At 36.8% G+C, this 19,359-nt stretch overlaps 1 protein-coding gene across 2 annotated transcripts in view; it reads right to left on the bottom strand.

The window, feature by feature from the left end:
- Positions 1 to 16,799, bottom strand: part of MYSM1 (Myb like, SWIRM and MPN domains 1) — a 41,731-nt gene extending 24,932 nt beyond the window's left edge. Inside the window, exons 1-8 of one of the 2 annotated variants that reach the window (XM_027537106.1) lie at positions 16,698 to 16,799; positions 12,579 to 12,654; positions 10,887 to 10,957; positions 8,847 to 8,924; positions 8,733 to 8,756; positions 7,539 to 7,617; positions 4,606 to 4,704; positions 1,512 to 2,278 (exon numbers count right to left, since the gene is read on the bottom strand). In XM_027537106.1, coding sequence (XP_027392907.1) covers positions 1,512 to 2,278; positions 4,606 to 4,704; positions 7,539 to 7,617; positions 8,733 to 8,756; positions 8,847 to 8,924; positions 10,887 to 10,957; positions 12,579 to 12,654; positions 16,698 to 16,762 — 1,259 coding nt within the window. In that variant the 5' untranslated portion in view covers positions 16,763 to 16,799. The remainder of the gene's footprint in view (positions 1 to 1,511; positions 2,279 to 4,605; positions 4,705 to 7,538; positions 7,618 to 8,732; positions 8,757 to 8,846; positions 8,925 to 10,886; positions 10,958 to 12,578; positions 12,655 to 16,697) is intronic. The other variant, XM_027537108.1, reaches the window with a different exon arrangement.
- Positions 16,800 to 19,359: the final 2,560 nt, after the last annotated feature.

Raw genomic sequence — 19,359 nt, 5'->3', positions numbered from 1 at the left:
AAATCATCATACTGAAACAGCAATATTTAACTGGTTTTATGAACTAAGGCTATGATATTAGGAAACTATTGCCATATAATTTATGCTACCCATATAAATTATTCTGCCTGTAAATCTAAAATTCAAAGTAACAAATGAAATTTGATTAAAGTAACATTAAATTGTCTTTGATAATTTACATAGACACTTTTGATTTAGTCATTATTTTGAAGTACTTCAATTTGGCCATTCATGCTCTTATTTCCAAAAACAAAATTAGATACCAAGGGAGATTTAATTTAATTTGTGTTTTAAGTGTGAACTAGGCAATGTAGAATAATGGAAAGAGTGATTTACAGAGTTGAGACTTGTATTGAAGTCCTTCATTTGTCAACAACTGGTCTGTATAATCCAAGGCAGCTCCCTAAACCTCTCGTGACCTCACGCTCATTCTATCAAAGAGAGAAAATACCACCTGCCTAGGTTACAGGATTGTTCGGAGCAATCAGATAGAGAAAAGCTCTCTGTAAACAATAAAACACTATGTAAATGTCAGAAGTAGTTCCTTATAGGTATTCTTTTACTTTGATACCACCCTCACTTAGCATTTTCCCAACCTCAATCATTTGCAAAATAACCAAGAGTTAAGAGCGAGAAAAAAAAATTTTTTTTTCTTTTTGAATAGGGCTTTCTTTAGATGTCAAAATGCTTAATATTATGTGGGTAAAATGAAAGTTACTGATTTAACAAGCCTGGTTTTTTCCTTTGATAATCTTCCTAGGTCAGAACAGAAGCCCTCTGTAAAAATGGCTCTACACAATTTTATAGCTCCTGAAGCAGTAACAATCATGAATATTTGATGATGTCTTAATTAAACTATTACGAAAAATGCAAATCACTTTCACAGCACTTAAGCTAATAAGGTGGGAAGTTTTTTGGCTTGTTCCCCATCCCTCACTAAGTAATTCAAATAAAAGGTACTGACAATTTAGAGGATAAACTGAATATATAAAAAAATTCCTATATTCTGATAAAGGAGTTATTAACACATTATGTCACAAGTTCAAAGTCAAAAGCACTTAAGGCAGATTTTTAGAATAGCTTCTGAAATCAAGCCACATTAAATGATACTATCCTTGTCACCAAAGTTTTCTCTTTGTACTTCAAAGTACACCATAAACTAAGATAGACATTCTTCCCCTCTTCCAGTTCAGTAGTGTTTTCTATATCTTCCTAACATTGTCCTACAAAACTGCTTTTTGAGGTAATGATTTATCCCTTTCCTTTTAGGACCACAAACTCTAATAAAGTAGCAGACAGATGGGTTAAGACAGCTATACATGACAACACTTTCCAAAACTTTCAAACTGTTTCACTATGAGAAACCAAGTCTTGCCTACTGAAATGTATTAATATGTTAAAGCTCTCTGGAACACTAGGACTGTAAAACACTAAATTCTGCATAGGCACACATACATACTTTAGAGTAGCATAAGCTTTAAAATAGCATCTAAAATACAATTTTTCCTTACCACTGATCCAAAATATAATTTCTAATTTTCAAATAGCGTTCTGGTGTTTTAGCTTGGCGCCCCTCAAAAAACTCAGGAATTGCTTGTTTTTCTTCTTCTTGAATGATATTTCTATCCACTTCTATTTCTTGTTCTGGTGGCTTAAGCTCTTCTTCCTCTTGGCTCTCCTCCTCCATTTGGCAGGAGGAATGAAAAAGCAATTCATTATCACTCAAGTCTTTCTGAACTTCACAAGGCTCTGGAGAAGGCAACTGTCTGGCATCATCTGTTATTCCATTCCCATGATGTTTATCACAGTTCTTCATCAGCTTATCACATTTCTGATCATTTAATTCAACTAATTTTTGGTCACTGGTATTGTAATTTTCAGTCCAAAGTCTAATTCCTGAGCTTGAAAGTGCTTCCATCTCACCTTGCTTTATATTCTGAAGATACTCCTTGGAAGATTTAGAAATGGGATCTTCTTGGCTGTCAGAAACTACTGCTTTAATGGTTTCAGGTCTTTTATTATTAGAGATGTCTAACAAGAGAACACTGCTAAGATCCTTTTGGGGAACTTGAGAAGTCAACTCATCAGTCTCATCTGTGATGTCTACTTCTTCATCATCGGATAACTTTTCAATTTTCACAGCATTCAGGTTGGGATCAGCACGTCCCCTTAAACCTGATGGTGTCCATGCCTTTGTCCCTTCATCTTCATTTTTCATCTGGAAGCCACTGCTATTCTTCTGATTTGGTGTTTCCTTTTCTGGACCATCTAATTTTACCTTATTAAAAATCAAGACAAAATCTCCATAATATTAACATTTTAAAAATGCAATCATTGGCACACACACAAAAATAAGATACAAAGTTATTAAACTGAGTACATGTCAATGGTATTTCTTTACTGTGCTTTTTCTGAAGGGTTTACAACTACATTTTAAATGTAAAAGATCATCACTTCAAATTTCCATAAGTATATTTGACTCATTCATGGTCTGGTGACTTTTATTAATCAAATAATTATGACCTACTATTTAATTTTCAGTACGAAGCTTAAAATGGGAATCTGGCTCAGATCAACCATAGAGAATTAACCAAAAACCATCATACAAGGTATTTTTAAGATATTGTGAAGGCTTATTTCTCAGAATATCTGATAGCTCAGCAGATCATTTTTTATAATGCTAAAAACTCCTTTTAGTTAAAGGAGTCTATCTCACATATATTTACTGAGTAAATTAAAATCATCTTTCATTTAAATATAAAGACAAGAGAAACAAACTGGCTTTTGCACGTTCATTTAATGTAGCTATAATATTATAGAGCTTATAATTTAAGACATGAAACTATCATATCTGCTGTTATAAACATAAATATGTTGTAATGCAATAGGAAAAGAAAATGAATGCTAACGAGTATATATGATTTAAAATAAAATCTTTGTTACATATAATTTTGAAAAATCTTGCAAATGACTGACATATCCAAGACATAACAGCTCCTGAAAAGAGATTATGTATAGATCCTTTATCACAACAGACTCCGAGAATACTGCATTGTAGTTAACTGGCTTACTATGTAGAGGAAAAGGAAAGGGTAGCAGGAGGGAAAATGAAATTTGGACATTTAGCTTGAAATGGCCTTTAACAATCTATTTATTTGAAGTCTCTCGTTTTTAGCTTAAAATTTCTGACAAAATTTTGCACTGTATTTCATTATATATTAATATTTTTTTTAATATTAAAATGTACCCTTTCATCTCAAGCCTCTGCGTAAAACTGACATTGCAAGAAGTCCTGCACACACCAGCCTGAGAAGCATGGGTAAGAATAACTAAATGAGGCTTATTCTGCCTCGTAATACCTTGACCTTAGTAGGCTGTCTGGAAAATGCTTTTGATGATTAAAAGAGGGAGCAGACTGATTGATTTACAATGAATTCATTCCATTACTTCCTATGACCAAATGACACTAAATTAGATAAGTCTTGTACACAGGGTAAACCCTTGAACAACAGGGGGTTAGGAGCACCAACCCTCCATACAGTTGAAAATCTGCATATAACTTAAAGCTGGCCTTCCCTTTATGCGGTTCCTTAGCATCTGCAGTTCCACATCTGCAATTGCACCTCAGTGGATTGTGCAGTGCTGTATTACTGACTATTGAAAAAAATCCCCATATAAGTGGATCAGCTCAGTTCAAGCCTGTTTTGTTCAAGGGTCAACCCAATTTACATGAAAAGAAAGCACCAAATTTCACTTAAGACACTTTCAAATTCTATATAATTATGCTTCCAGTACTCAAGCAGAATATATTAGAAAAATTCTAAATATCAGAACTACATGGTTGAATACAACACAAATTACTTTCAAGACTAAGGAACTAGACCATAACTGTACATTTTTAAACACTGCAATTTATTAGAGTTTTCAGACAGTTCTTCACAATAATTGTACAAGTTTCATTGCTATTAAAAAGATTTTAGAATCATGTTAGCATTTTTGGCCCCTAAGCTCTAGTAATTCTTAAAAGTTTAATGCAAATATTTAAAAAGGAAAAAAATTTTCCAGGAAGCAATGACCTCTAAGGTTTTCTCTTTGATATACTATTTGCTTTATAGGATGTTTTTGAGCAACTAATAATTTGCCCTATTTAACTGCATGAAATTAAGTGGAGTAACATAATAATACCAATTTAACAGCAATACTCAATACACTGAAGATATGCTTTCAGATTTTTGAAGACAAACATTTATACGGTACTTTATGGGTATAAAATATTTTCACTATAAACACTCTGAACATTAAGACTTTAATGCCAGGTGGCACCAGTGGAAAAGAACTCTCCTGCCAACGCAGGAGATGTAAGAAACATGGCTTCAATCCCTGGGTTGGGAAGATCCCCTGGAGGAACCCACTCCAGTATTCTTGCCTGGAGAATCCCCACAGAGAGAGGAGCCTGGCGGACTACAGTTTATAGGGTCACAAAGAGTTGGACATGACTGAAGAGACTTAGCATGTATGCAAGCATGCCTGAATTAAAGAACTATTTAAGCTTATTAATTTTATTTATTTTAAATACGATCACTAGGATATTTATATCCTGCTTACCTTATTTTTAAAGTACTGTCTCGCATAACTCTTCACTTGTAAAACAGTGCGACTTTCAATTAGCTTTGCAATTTTGGTCCACCTTCGGCCAAATTTAGCCTGTGTTATCAAAATGGAAAAGAAATGGTTTTTGATTAGCTTAATTAACATTCCAAATTACTGCCATATTAAAAAAAAACTAAAATGATCTATTTTTGTTTTCTAAAACACACAAGTCTCATATATAGTTAAGACTCTTAAAATCAAAGCCCACAATCTTCTCTTTGAATCTTGACTTCTGAAAGCAGACCAAGATGATTTAGAAATTTCTTTTTATAGCTACCTAAATGAAGATCCATCACTTCTATGTACTCCTACAGTATGTATTAGTATTATACATTATGATGTTCCAAAATTAAGGATAACTCAACAAAAAAGTGCATTGAAAGGGAGGTGGGTTGTATTTTCTACTTTCCAATTATAGAATCAATTGACTATGTTCCAACACTAATTTCAAAAAAATTTTCTTACTCAAATTCCATATTAAAACATCCATTACATATTCAAACTTTTACACTGTTCAGATATCACAGTAAACTGACTTAAAAGATTGAATCACAAATAAAGTGACCTCCAACCAACACCTCCCTTCATTGTCAAAGGCTGTGTACCTACTAACATTGAAGCTGTGAAGGGAAAAACTGAGAACTTGAAGGAGCTCTGGTGTGTTTTCAAGTACAGACATGAATGCAGTATAATTTTAAAGCTAAACAGTATTTTTAATTATCAAATCTATCATTTGATACATAAATCTCCTACATTATCTCTAACACAAGATACTCTCCATTTCCCAAAGAAGCTCAACAATCCTTTTTTAGATTTTCTAAAACTATTTAAAGTAAAAAAAAACAAAATACAACAACTCAGAGAAGTTGATCTCAGGGCCAGATTTACATGCCAGAGTCATGACTAATGACAATAAATTATCCTGACCTAAATGATAAATCTTAACTTACATACTTATTTCTGGTTTTCAATAGAAAATCTGACATATGGACAATTTATTAAAACTGAAAGTACTTCTGAGAAAATCAGTAAGTATAAATTAATAACTTATGATAGTTCTTAACTAATACCTGAGATCAACTTCCTGAAGATTTAATTATCTGCATTATGTGCTAAGGGCTTCCCAAGGTGGCACAGCGGTAAACAATCTGCTTGCCAATGCAGGAGGTACAAGAGAAGAAGATTTGATCCCTGGGTTAGGAAGAGCTCCTGGAGTAGGAAACGGCAACCTGCTCCAGTACTGTTGCCTGAAAAATCCCATGGACAGAGAAGCTTGGCTGGCTACAGTCCATAGGGTGGCAAAGAGTCGGACACAGCTGAGTAATGAAGGCAAATACGTAATCTGGTAGCATGGAGCACTTTTGGAAACAGGGAAGATCTGGATAAATGTGACTAGTTAAGATTCTAGGGGCTTGGGCACTATGAAAATTGGAGAGGGGACACTAACAAGAGAAGCAAAGAAAACATTCACCGATTTAAAAATAGAGCAAAGGGACAAGAAGGAAAAAATCTTCCATTATTCAGTACCATGTAATTTCCTACTCTCAAGCCTGAGAGAATTCAGATTATAAGCAAATGATACTAATGGGTTATACAGGCTGAGAATACAACCAATGGTTCCATGTATTTTTGTGGGAAAATATCTCTTTATATACACACAGATAGATATAGATATCTACATATGTACCTAAATAAAGACACTTGCTTTTATAGGGACAAATTATCTCTGGAAGGTTTCACAAGAACAGGTGACAGGCAAAGAAAACTAAAGGTTGAGACAGGAGTCAGAAGGAGACTTAACACTCTACAACTTTAGGTGCCATCTGAGTTCTGAACCATGGAGCTGAGCCTCTGTAACTACCACCAATGGCAACAATAACAACCCCAAAATTCACAATCCATTTGTGTGTACATTCTGATCTTTGGTAATGGACAAAACACCAAAGTTGTCAGCAATCTTAAATATACGACTGGTTAATTAGATTATATAAATGATAATCACATGACAGACTAAAATATCAGTATAAAAAGCATCAAAAGTAAAGGAGAAAAATCTCAGGAGGAGATATAACCCTCAAAATAGTTTCTGTAGTTATGTTAACTATGTTTCAATTTGCATTCATGAATCCTACATAATATTACATAAATATTCTACATATATAATATATAAATATATATAATTTCAAAATTAATTAATATTGAGTAATATGTACCTTAAAGAAAAAAATATAATCTACTATAGACAATTAAACAAAATTCCTGCAAATATTTTAAGTTTCATTATATTAAGGCACTTTCTCATAATTAGAAACTTGTGTACATTTTTTTTTTCCATTATGCAACTATGGACATTTAAATAGATCTCAGTGAAACATTCATGCAAAAGGAATGTTTCTGGTCTTTAACTATATCCACTAAAATATTTAGATTGTGTGCACAAATGCCAAAATCGGAATTGAAAAAAAACTCAGCTGATCACCCTGACTGTTCCAAATACATAAGTTTTTCCCCAAGAGAAAAGATCAGGTAATAAAATAAGTTTGCCTTTCAATACAGGTGGTTGGTAAAACGTATAAAGATACAATACAATTTCTTGGGTTTTATTAGTACCAAAAAAGGGGTGAAAAACTACCTAAAATATTGAGTCAAATCTATCAATATTTTAATATTTTAGTAACTTAAGTACGAGTTAAAAGGAATTCTCTCATACTACACTACAAACATAATCATTCTAACTAACTACATCATTTAACTACAGAAAAACTATAAATGTGATTACTGTAATTAAAATGAAATTTTCGGTCTCTATAAATTAATTTAACCTTATAATTCTATCAATATTTGCTTCTAGAATTATTTCACTATAAATTAAAAATTGCTCTATTTACCAGCCCTTGTTCAAACAGCTCTTTTTCTTCTATCGTCCACTTTACTGAGTAACTGGCTGGTTTTGTAGGAGTGTGTACCCTGAAGGGAAAAAGAGGAATTGCAAAAAAATTTCTGAAATGGAACATTCCATATTTATGCAGCTAAAGGTTATAGATAGCCATGGGCTAAACTTAATACTTTTTGAGTCTAAGAATTAAAAAGAAGAGAAGAAAAAGCAGGCCGCAGCCTCCACCTGGGGGACCAGATTTACCCTGTCTTATATACTTCTCTAGCTCAGGACAGGAGCCCCCAAAGACATAATAATCCTTGGGTCTGAGTGAAGATAACACTGAAAGACATCAAAGGAAATAACAAATAGGCTTCCTTAGATTGGACACAAAGTAGCAAATGTTAACACGTCTCCAAAACCTGAGAGGCTTGTCAGAGATAAAACTGGCTCTAGAAATATCATCTGATTCTTATATGTAAATCTATGTAAATATCAAGTTGGAAAAGAGGTAAAAGTACTATGACATTGTAATTATTGCTTTTGAAATGCAGGACATTAAGAAATTAAAAATAAAATTGAGATGAAGCCAGCTAATTTGATTGACGTGAACCATTAATCTTTCCTTTAACTTCATTTTTTAGTTGTTGTTGCTTGTTCAGCAAAATGCAAAAGCCAAAGTCTGTTCAGTGCTCAAACTCTTGGTAATTACAAGTCTACCCTCTAAGGGATTATAAACATGCAAGCTTAGAAACACTGAATAACATCAAACCTTCTTCAATTACAGGGAAAGGATGTTTATAAAACAGTTAATACTTAACTTCTCTAGATAATTTTTAAAAACTACAAATTTAAATTAAAGTTTTATTTGAAACAACTGAAAATTAACTGACAGGGCAACAGAAATCAAGTCATTTCATAATATATTACAGGGCAGCTTAAAAAAATTTCCCCACAAACCCCTAGAAAACCACCTTTTCCATAGTTTAATAAAATTGCCTATGTAGGGCCATAAAGATTCTGACAAATAAATAATATAATAAAATTATCTTGTAACATTCCAACATTTGTACAAGAAATTTTGATTTTATATTTGTGTAAACCAAAGGTCAAGAGGATTTTTCCATAGGCCAATTATAACTTGTTTAATTTTCCCATAATTTTTAACTAATCAAAAACAGTTTAAAGTATAAACATAAGTACATACATGATTTTTGCTGTTTTCTGCAGACTGCACCACATGAAAAAAGAAAATAAGGAAGTTTGTGAAGTTTTTAAAAATACAATTCAGGCTTTTAAAAGTATTATAAATTGATTTTACCTCTTCAAGTATTTTTTATCATCTTCCTTTTGATCAAGCCAGAATTTTCCTGGAAGTGACTTATTGGATAAGTAATACCTGTATAATTATTAAAGAAACTTTTAACAATAATAAAGTCCTATAAATTCTTATGCAATTTGTATAAAGTAGGCACTCACATATCCCGAAAGTCACACTTAAATTCAAGTGAAACCAATTCTTCTCAAAAAATTTTCCAGGTGTATAATAACAAAAATGTTTGTATCTTACAGGGTTTCTGTCTGGATTAAATATTACATGTGAAGTCACACATACACAGTATCTGCACAAACTACCTAAATGCTAGTTTCTCTTTCTTCCTTATTAGAAGTGGCTAAGAAAAGATATATCCTCAATGTTTTATTTAAATCTTTTTTTCCTAACACATATGGAGAACTAACAGATGAATCTGATTGGTCATCCAGGATAATTCAGGAGTATCTGCTTTCATGTTTCTGAAGGTAACAGAGAAGAGTTTAGGGTTGCTCTCTACCCTAACAAATATAATGAACGCTTGGGTCAAATCTACCTCTCAGACTGATTAAACCTAGCCTATACTGTTATACTTTTAGATTCTTCACTTAACAGATATTGACTATGTATCATGTACATGAGGCATCATGGCAGATATGAGGTGCTGAAGACAAGGATAGAAGAAAACATTATCCTCGTTTATCCAAGAGCTCACATAGCTTTTACTATCATTATTTTGTTCCCAAGTCTGGAAGTGAACCACCGACTACCTAAATATTCATTAATCTAGAATAAGACATTGGCCAATAGCCACATGTGTAGCTAGTGAATACCTGAAATGTGGTTAGCACAAACTGAGATGTACTGTAAGTATATAAAATGCACACTGGGTTTCAAAGAGTATAAACCAAAGAATGCAAAACATCTCAATGTTTGCATATTAAATATTGAAATATATTTTAAATATACTGGGTCAAATAAAATGTTATTATAATTAATTTCCCTGTTTTAAACATGGCTATTAGAAAACTGTAAATGACATATGTGACTTGCACTATTTTCTACTGAAAAGCGATGATCCAGGCTATAGCTGTAACGTTTGGGGACAGCTGGAGAGTAAGAAAGCCTAAAAGGGGTTTACCTATGAGAATTAAAGGTACACAGACACCCCGAAAACAACACAGCAATAACTGGGAGTAAAAGGAACAGAAATTCTGTCTTAAAAAGGAGATAAAAATCCATGAAACACAGATGAGTTGAAAACAAACCACTCACTACTTTAATTAGTTACATTAATAATCTTTACAAATCAGAAAACTTTTTATTCAATCCTTTTATTTTACATGTAAAAAAATATATGAGTTCCCCAAAATTTAAGTTGCAAATATCACAAATGGATGAAAGAAACAGGGCAAGAAGCCAGTGGCTGAACTGTGAATAAGGACCTACAACTTCTGGGAGGAAAAAATCTTCATTCTATAGTTTTGTGCTTTTTACTTAGATTGCTCCCAATAACACCTATAAATTGGTAGAATAAGAAGCGAGAACTTTTACATATTCTAATTCTGTGTCTTTGGACGAATTAATATCTCATACAACTGAAAATGGAGGTCTGGACTAGAAAATTTGGACTTAAACTAAGGATTCTAGCTGATTTAAAACACTCTATAGGGAACTCCCTGCTGGTCCATGGTTAGGACTTCACACTTCCCCTAAAGGGGGAATAGGTTCAATCCCTGGTCTGGGAACTAAGATCCCACATGCCATGTGGCATGGCAAAAAGATAACAAAATAAAAACAAAACAACAACAACAACAACAAAAACTCTATAATTTCTGTTCCATATTAAGGTAATTAAAAGAGTTGGTTGACAACAGAAACTCAGAAGTATTGGGTCAGATCTCAGACTTAGTGGTAAAACAGAATAGGTAGGTAACATTATATACTAGCATTATATCCAGCAACTAACGGTGGTCTCTTTTGTAAGTTTTGCATTAATGGATTTTTAACCCTGAAATCTTTACTTTCCTCATAGTCAATAAAGGATACTCTTCTTCCAACAACATTTTCTCAATGACAGCTCTGTTCTCTTCACTGATGGTGCTATCCAGAGTCCAAGGCTATTAAAAAAAAAGGAAGAATAATTTTTTTTATTTACTGCTTTTTGAAACCAACTACTGTTTTGTTAAATGAAAATACACAATAATATGATTACAAATAATAAAGCTACCATTTACTGAGCACACAGACATATCTCTGGACTCCCATGATAATGCTGAGACAGGCATCACTACTTCACAGATGCATTCATAGAAGCACTCACTAACGCTTCAAGCGGGAAAGAAGAGACTTGAGCCTTAGATTCCTAGGCTCTGGCTCCTAGTCATGATAAAGTAATAATGGTTATCCTGTATGAGCATCTATTAAGATACTATTAAGATTTTGCTAGATACCTCACCTATTAATATTTCCAAAACTCACCACAATTCCTTTTTTCCTTTTAAGCCACAATCTCTGCATACTTCTTTTTAACTCTTAAAACGTAAACATTTGCAGCCAAGTCTCTTTTCCAAGCTCTATTTAGACTGTTATAACTAACTACCCGCTCAAAATTTCCACTTGGATACCTAATTGGCTTCTTAAACTTTACATATTCAAAACAAAATTTACCAAAGCATAACCTTCACCAGTTTCTCTCCTGCCCTCCCAATTTTCTAAGCAGCATTACTAGTCACCAAGCTGTTCCAACCTGAAACCCAGGAATCATCCTGGATTCTTTCCTTTTCCCTCAATCCCCAAACCCAATGTAACAAGCATTTCTACCACCAAAACATAATTCAAATCTGTCAAATTCTGCCACAACCTGAGGCCAAGCCATCACCAAATCGTGCTTAGGTCCCTAGAAACGTTTCCTAACTAGTCTTTCTCATTTTCTCCCTGCCTCCTGCTGGTGTGGCAGGGCCATCATTTGCCTCCCCAACCTGTCACAGCTGTCACCTCTCCCCTTTCCCTACTATATTCTAGATACTGGATTTCAACAACAGCCTTCGTGCTGCTGTTCTTTCTGCATATAGTATTTTTCCTCTACTCTTCACACTCCTACTCCTATTTTTAACTTAAATGTCACCTTCTCAGTTTCCCTCACCATATCTGTCTTGATTATGGTTGTATTCCCCAAAACCTGGCCTGGTGTGTGGCACATAGTAAGTACTCAATAGCTGTTGTTCAGTCACTAAGTTGTATGTGACTCTTTTGTGAACCCATGGACTGCAGCCCACCGGGCTCCTCTGTCCATAGGCTTTCCCAAGCAAGAATACTGGAGTGGGTCACCATTTCCTCCTCTTCCTGCTGAGGGATCGAACCCACATCTTCTACAATGGCAGGGGGTTCTTTACTGAGTCACCAGGGAAGCCCAAGTACTCGATAAATAACTGTTAAATGAAGAAGTGAACCACGTAACAATCCCCATATTTTAGATGAAGAAACTGCAGTTCCTAAATCTGATAAGTGGTAGAGCACCAATTTGTACCTAAATCTAGCTGGCAACAAAGTTGTTTCCCAGAAGTCCATTTTTTCAGTCAAAAGAAAAAAGAATACCATCTATTTTTAAGTTAAGAAAAAGGTTTCACTATATTACGTCTGTGACCACTGAGAACTAGCACCAAGTTAAAAAAAAAAAGAGAGATACTCTGGGCACTGAGTAATAGCTTAATATACCTGATATTTCCATAAAATACTTACAATAAGACCATTCTCAGTTCTCCATGATGAATCAAGATAATGATCTTGTAAAACAGATGCTGTATTTTCATCACTTCTGTAATAATTGGGAAAATAGGTATGAAAGTGAAATTATACCACTTAATGAATATAATTTACACAGCACAGTGACTGACAGGTTTCATATGTTAAACAAATATTTAGTTCCTTTCTCCATCCTATTTCAACTGCCAAATATCAAGTTTGTTTACTCCTCTGTTTCCCAAGAATAAACAACTCCATGAGGAAAAAACTACCTCCAAACAGCAACCACACACAACATATTCTGTGGCTATGAACCAACGCTTCAGATTTCTTTTGATGAATACACACATCTATACAGGAGTTCAACATTATGACTCTTTTGGTTATATCTAAAGCATAAAAGCCATCCATTAATAGTACCACTCTCAAAATGGAAGAAAACATAAGACAAAATAGAAGAAACAAAAGAAAATACTTGAAGGAGGACAGTACAGTGAAGAGATCTAAGAAATCTGATGTTTTAACTCACATAACAAAAATTAACTTGAGTTATCTGGGGGCTTTTCTATGTCCATGAGGGATTCAACTTTGTTAATTCTCAGCCTTTTAACTAATTAGAACTCTCTAAAGTCACACTTAAGAGAGTCATAGTTACTTACACTGTTAAATGGGGAAACAATGGGAACAGTGAGAGATTAATTTTGGGGGGCTCCAAAATCACTGCAGATTGTGACTCCAGCCATGAAATTAAAAGACGCTTGCTCCTTGGAAGAAAAGCTATGACCAACCTAGACAGCATATTAAAAAGCAGAGACATTACTTTGCCAACAAAGGTCCATCTAGTCAAAGCTATGATTTTTCCAGTAGTCATGTATGGGTGTGAGAGTTGGACTATGAAGAAAGCGGAGCGCCGAAGAATTGATGCTTTTGAACTGCGGTATTGGAGAAAACTCTTGAGAGTCCCTTGCACTGCAAGGAGATCCAACCAGTCCATCCTAAAGCAATCAGTCCTGAATATTCATTGGAAGGACGGATGCTGAAGCCAAAACTCCAATACTCTGGCCACCTGATGCGAAGAGGTGACTCATTGGAAAAGACCCTGTTGCTGGGAAAGATTGAAGGCAGGAGGAGAAGGGGATGACAGAGGATGAGACGGTTGGATGGCGTTACTGACTCGATGGACATGAGTTTGAGTAAGCTCCAGGAGTTGGTGACAGGGAATCCTGGGGTGCTACAGTCCATGGGGTCACAAAGAGTCAGACTCGACTGAGCGACTGAACTGAACTGAAAGTCACACTGTTCACTTCATATGAGGAGGCCCAATCTGTGATATAATTTAAAATTTGCTTCTATATGTTTTGAAGTTATAAAAGTTTCCTAGTTAGTGACTTTTCCCAGTCTATACTTCTTAGAAACTGCTATACCTCTTAGAAACTGCTATAATATAAAGTTTATTTTCTGTCTCATCCAATAAGAATGTGAGTTCCATAAGAGCAAGGACTTAGTTTGGATGAGTGCTATAAACCCAGAGCTAGGCATATAAATGATAATCAATATTTGTTGAATGATTGAATGAACAGGTAGGTGGGGTATGGATCAGACAGGTCTCTAGGGAGTTGGGAGTACCATCATCAGATCTGGATATAAGAAAAGACTACTCTAACTTCAGAAAAGACTAGAAGAGGGTCAAAGAGACAGGAAGCAGTTAAGAGGGAGTGATTACACAGATACTAGAGAGAAGTGACAGTACCTTAGACCTAAAGCACAAGCAATGTGAATAGGAAGAAGTGAACACATCTGAGAGAATACTCAGAATCAACAGACTCTCTGATACGAGAGAGGAAAGGAAAAAGGTTAAAATCTAGGTCTCTTCCCTGCATGAGTGGGTGGATGGTGCCACTTATTGAACTAGGGAACTTGAAGAGGCAGGTTGGGTAAGGAAAGTTTCTATAAAGTGAGACTGAGGAGCTTGTGGCTCACCCAAGGGCAAATAGATTCAGGAAAATGGATAAATGGATCTGAAGATCATGAGAGAGATTTGAGTTGGTGACAGATTTGGGCAATATCAGCCTGTTATTAGATGGAATTTAAGATTAACTGTCATTTGTGTGGGTCAAAATTGGTGGAACATTGGGAAAATTTCATATGGCCCAACTTAACAGAAATTTAAGCCTTGAGAGATGGACTGTATGGTTAGTAAGAAGTCTTATGACAAAAATTCCTTGGAAATACTGTGATTTAAAGAACAAGTACAAGAAACAGAGGATAAGAAAGAATGGTAGAAGGAAAACAAAACATTTCAATGCATCTTCTAACCTTGGTAACCAGCACTTAGCAAGGACTTAAGTGTGTTTTCAATTAATCCTCAAGATGTCATGATCAGCTATAACTGAACAACTCAGAGGGGGACCTAAGTGTTTACTCACACCAAATTCCACCTGATTAGAGTACTAACACTAGGGAACAACTGTCACTAGACTGTAATGTTCATGATGCTCTACAGAATTGTGTGAGACAATGACGATGACCATCAGGAACCAACAACCGGTTACTGGTTTCATGAGACTAATGTGACTGTAAGTGCCACCAGTAGACTTTGGGCTCAAACAGAATAATAAGAGAAAGGAAAGAAAAAGAGAAATAAAACACAATCATAAAAATAAAGAAAAACCCATGGAAAAAGGGGAAGAGTCAGTGCTCTCAGATAATCTTTAGAGTTTCCAAAGGCAGCTCATCTCTCTTGAACTTCAGATAAGAATCCCTCACACTTATTTCATACACTTATTGTGGAAAGTAAATCAAACCATGCATGCAAAAGCACTCGGTCAAGATTAACTTGATCTACACAAATGTGAAAGATTATCAAAGGCTTTCTGTTCATTTGTATAGACTTGTACTGTTTTGCCTAAACATTTGAAGGAGACTTAGTTACTTCTCATTTTTATAGTGTTTTAAGTTCAGGAAAACTTTAAACGGCTCTGTTTCAGTCCCTCATGGGCAGGGTTGGTACTCTTCTTCACAATTTACAAAGGTGCTATTATTAGGTTGGATCATGTGAAATTGCTATTTTATAGGTCAAAAATGGTCTAAGCCTCACAATTTTACCTGGCTCAGTGTAGAGATTTCTACTGAATTTGTTCATAGTTATAAGCAACACAGCTGGCTGAGTTGAGAACTGAGGTCTTCTGATCCTGACCAGTCTAAGCCTCTTCTATTACTAAAAGACAATTCTGAAAGCACATCTTTAAAACCTCATGTATCAATTTCTTTCTCTGCAAGCAAGGAGTCAAACAGCTAGATATCTCAAGCTGGAGGCTGCTTTTTAAAAGTCACACTGGCCTGCTCTGCAGGAACTGGTACCAAATGGTGACCTCTCTCTGGGTCCTCAAAATACTATCCGTGGTGGGAAGGTAAAGAACACAACACTTCCAGAGCACCTCTCTTATACTAGAGCACATCCCCAAATCATTTCATTTGATCTTCACAATAACCCTATGAGGTACATAACGTGGTAGTCAGCTTACACATGAGTTGTCTGAGGTCCAAAGTCACACTGCTAGTAACTAGCTGGGTCAATACACAGCTGTCAAACTCTTAAGTCCCACCCCTTTCTTTTAGATCACGCTGCCTGTCGGGAAGTTTTTCACAACTATCCCTACGTGGAAGAGGAAACCAGAGGCTAGTAGAGATAAAACGACATGCCCAAGGTCACACGGCCTGCAAGCGAGGGAACAAGAATTCCTAAGCTCGGTTCTGTCCAGGGACCGCCCCTGTTCTAATTATTTTTGGGGCGGTGGCAAGGAGGCGTGTTCTGGGGTGGCAGTAAGGGAAGAAGCAATCTAATTGCTTAAGAGTATGCAATGTGCTAGGCGCGGTCAGCGCCCTCACAGGATCCCGGTAAAAGGGCTGTCCCACGCTAGTCTACGGTACCCGCCCTCTGGGTTCAGGAGGAGCCAACAGACGGGATGGGCGAGGCGCGCCTCAGGCCGGCAGGAGACCCTGGCCCAGCGGATAGTTTTCCACTCCCCCGGCCCTTGCCGGAACCGCGGGCTTTAGAGGTAACTCCTCACGGCCGTGTCCCTCCTCGTCTCTGCAAGCCCAGTCTCTATCGCTCACCCAGACTGTGCCGCCGCTGGCACTATGTCCCCTTCGATATCCACATCCGCCTCTTCAGCCGCCATGATGGGACCTGACCCCAGCCGTCCTCCCGAGAGATCCCGCGAGAGGTGGAGGGCCTGAAGGCGGGGCCATGTACGTCATAGGGTGGAGTCGACGCCTCGGCCAGCTCCTTCCAGGCTGGGGAAGCGGAGTTTGAGAGAGAAGGTGTTAAGCAGTTCTGGGGTTCGATCATTTTGGCTTTTGTTGAGGAGCAGCTCAGTGCTAAAGAATCCGGTTGCGATAGGCCAGTTCGATCTCTACATTGGATCCTCTGGAGTAGGAAATGGCAACCCACTTCAGAATTCTTGCTGAGAAATCCCGTAGACAGAGGAAACTGGCAGGCTGCAGTCCATGGGGTCACCCGAAATACTCAGGCACAACATAAAGACTAAGCTTCAGCAAAAGCCTTGGCAAGCAGCCCAGGCTTGGGTTTTGAAGAGATTGTGCTCTTGCATAAATTCTTTGGCGCCTCACTTCTCTGATTTGTAAAATGGGGATAATAATAATAATCTGCTGCTGCTTAGTCCCTCAGTTACGTCCGACTCTGCGACCCCATGGACAGAGGAGCCTGGTGGGCCACAGGCAAGAATACTGGAGTGGGTTGCCATGTCCTCCTCCACGGGATCTTTACCGTCTGAGCCACCAGGGAGGAGCTAAAATTTTTATCTAGAGTGCTGAAAATATAAAATCAGACCTACTTTGAACTGTGAAGGTGGCAACAGTGATCCTTACCTGCTGGTTTTCTTTCCTTTGCTTTTTTTCTTTTTAAAGGAATTATTCAGTACTTATTGAAGTGCTGAACACTTGTTTTATCAAAAAAAATTAAGGGTATACCATGGTTACATATTTTATTTTGTAGAGAGCTTTACAATTAATTATCATTCTCATGACCATTGATCTTCACAATTACACAGTGAGTTAATCAGGACTGATATTATCAGTCACAGTTCTACAGATGAGGAAACTGAGGCTCCAAAAACTGAAATAACTAACGGACAGGATAGATAGCTGGTCAAAGACAGCTGGGACCAGAATCTAGGCCTTTTGACTCTTTACTGAGTGCTTACCCTCTACACATCATGTAGTTGGGAACTGTGAAAGACAAATGCCATTTCTTTCAAAGAATTTATGGTTTCTCAAGAAATTAGATATTGGCTTTATGTACTATTCTCTCTTGGCGTCTATCACTTCCATTATTGTAGCTGTTCATTCACTTGTCTGCCTCCGCTGTTGGTTGATGAATTCACTAAGGACAAGCACTGTATCTGCTAGTCTTTTCACTAGCCCTTTTACTATCATCATTCAACAAAGTGTCTGACACACAGTAGGTGCTCGGTAAATATTATACTGATGAATGAGTCAATCAATTCATGGAATGAGTCCTCTTCCGACACTGTTGTGAGTTTTTTCCATCTCATTTTTGTTTATGCTCAAGCCATAGATGAGCTGTATGATGAATGTGATGGCAGAAGATGGAGGGAAAGTTTATCAAAGAGGAAGATCCGGTGTCCAGTGCTCAGAAACTGTATAGTGCCCCATCCTTAGGTCAACCTGCAGATGCTTTGTGGTTGTTGTTCAGTCGCTCAGACATGTCCAACTCTTTGCGACCTCATGGACTTTTGCATGCCAGGCTTCCCTGTCCTTCACCACATCCTGGAGCTTGCACAAACTCATGTCCATTGAGTCAGTGATGCATCCAACCATCTCGTCCTCTGTTGTCCCCTTCTCCTCCTGCCTTCAATCTTTCCCATCGTCAGGGTCTTTTCTAATGAGCTGACTCTTCACCTCAGGTGGCCAAAGTATTGGAGCTTCAACTTCAGCATCAGTCCTTCCAATGAATATTCAGGGTTGATTTCCTTTAGGATTGATTGATCTCCTTGCAGTCCAAGGGACTCTCAAGAGTCTTCTCCAATACCACAGTTCAAAAGCATGAATTTTTCGGTGTTCAGCCTTCTATGTCCAACTCTCACATCCATACATGACTACTGGAAAAACCACACCTTTGACTAGATGGACCTTTGTCAGAAAAGTAATGTCTCTGCTTTTTAATGTGCTGTCTAGATTTGTCATGGCTTTTCTTCCAAAGAGCAAGCGTCTTTTAACTTCATGGCTGCCATCACCATCTGCAGTGATTTTGGAGCCCAAGAAAATAAAGTCTGTCACTGTTTCCATTATGTCCCCCTCTATTTGCTATGAAGTGATGGAACCGGATGCCATGATCTTCGTTTTTTGAATGTTGAGTTTTAGGCCAGCTTTTTCCACTCTCCTCTTCCACCTTCATCAAGAGGTTCTTTAGTTCCTCTTCGCTTTCTGCCATAAGGGTGGTGTCATCTGCATGTGAGGATGCTTTACCTGTTGCCAAAGGACTTATCCAATGACCAGTTCTAGTGGTAGCTGGGATGCTTGTAACAGAGTAGGCATTCTGAGGTATTTGTTGGATGTGATTTGCAGTAAGATAGAAAGATGGTCATACCCAGATAATCAAAAGAATATAGATGCCTTTTATTGATCTTTACATAGCAGGCCAGATGGGAACCTTGGATACCTGTGGTATCAAATGACACTAGACCATGACACAGAACACCATGAGAACAGCATCTCTTGCAACAAGGAACTGAAG

This window comes from Bos indicus x Bos taurus, chromosome 3, assembly GCF_003369695.1.
Source record: "Bos indicus x Bos taurus breed Angus x Brahman F1 hybrid chromosome 3, Bos_hybrid_MaternalHap_v2.0, whole genome shotgun sequence".
Lineage (NCBI taxonomy): Eukaryota > Metazoa > Chordata > Mammalia > Artiodactyla > Bovidae > Bos > Bos indicus x Bos taurus.
The sequence above is the reverse complement of the archived record's forward strand: the minus strand, read 5'-3'. Positions and strand labels throughout refer to the sequence as shown.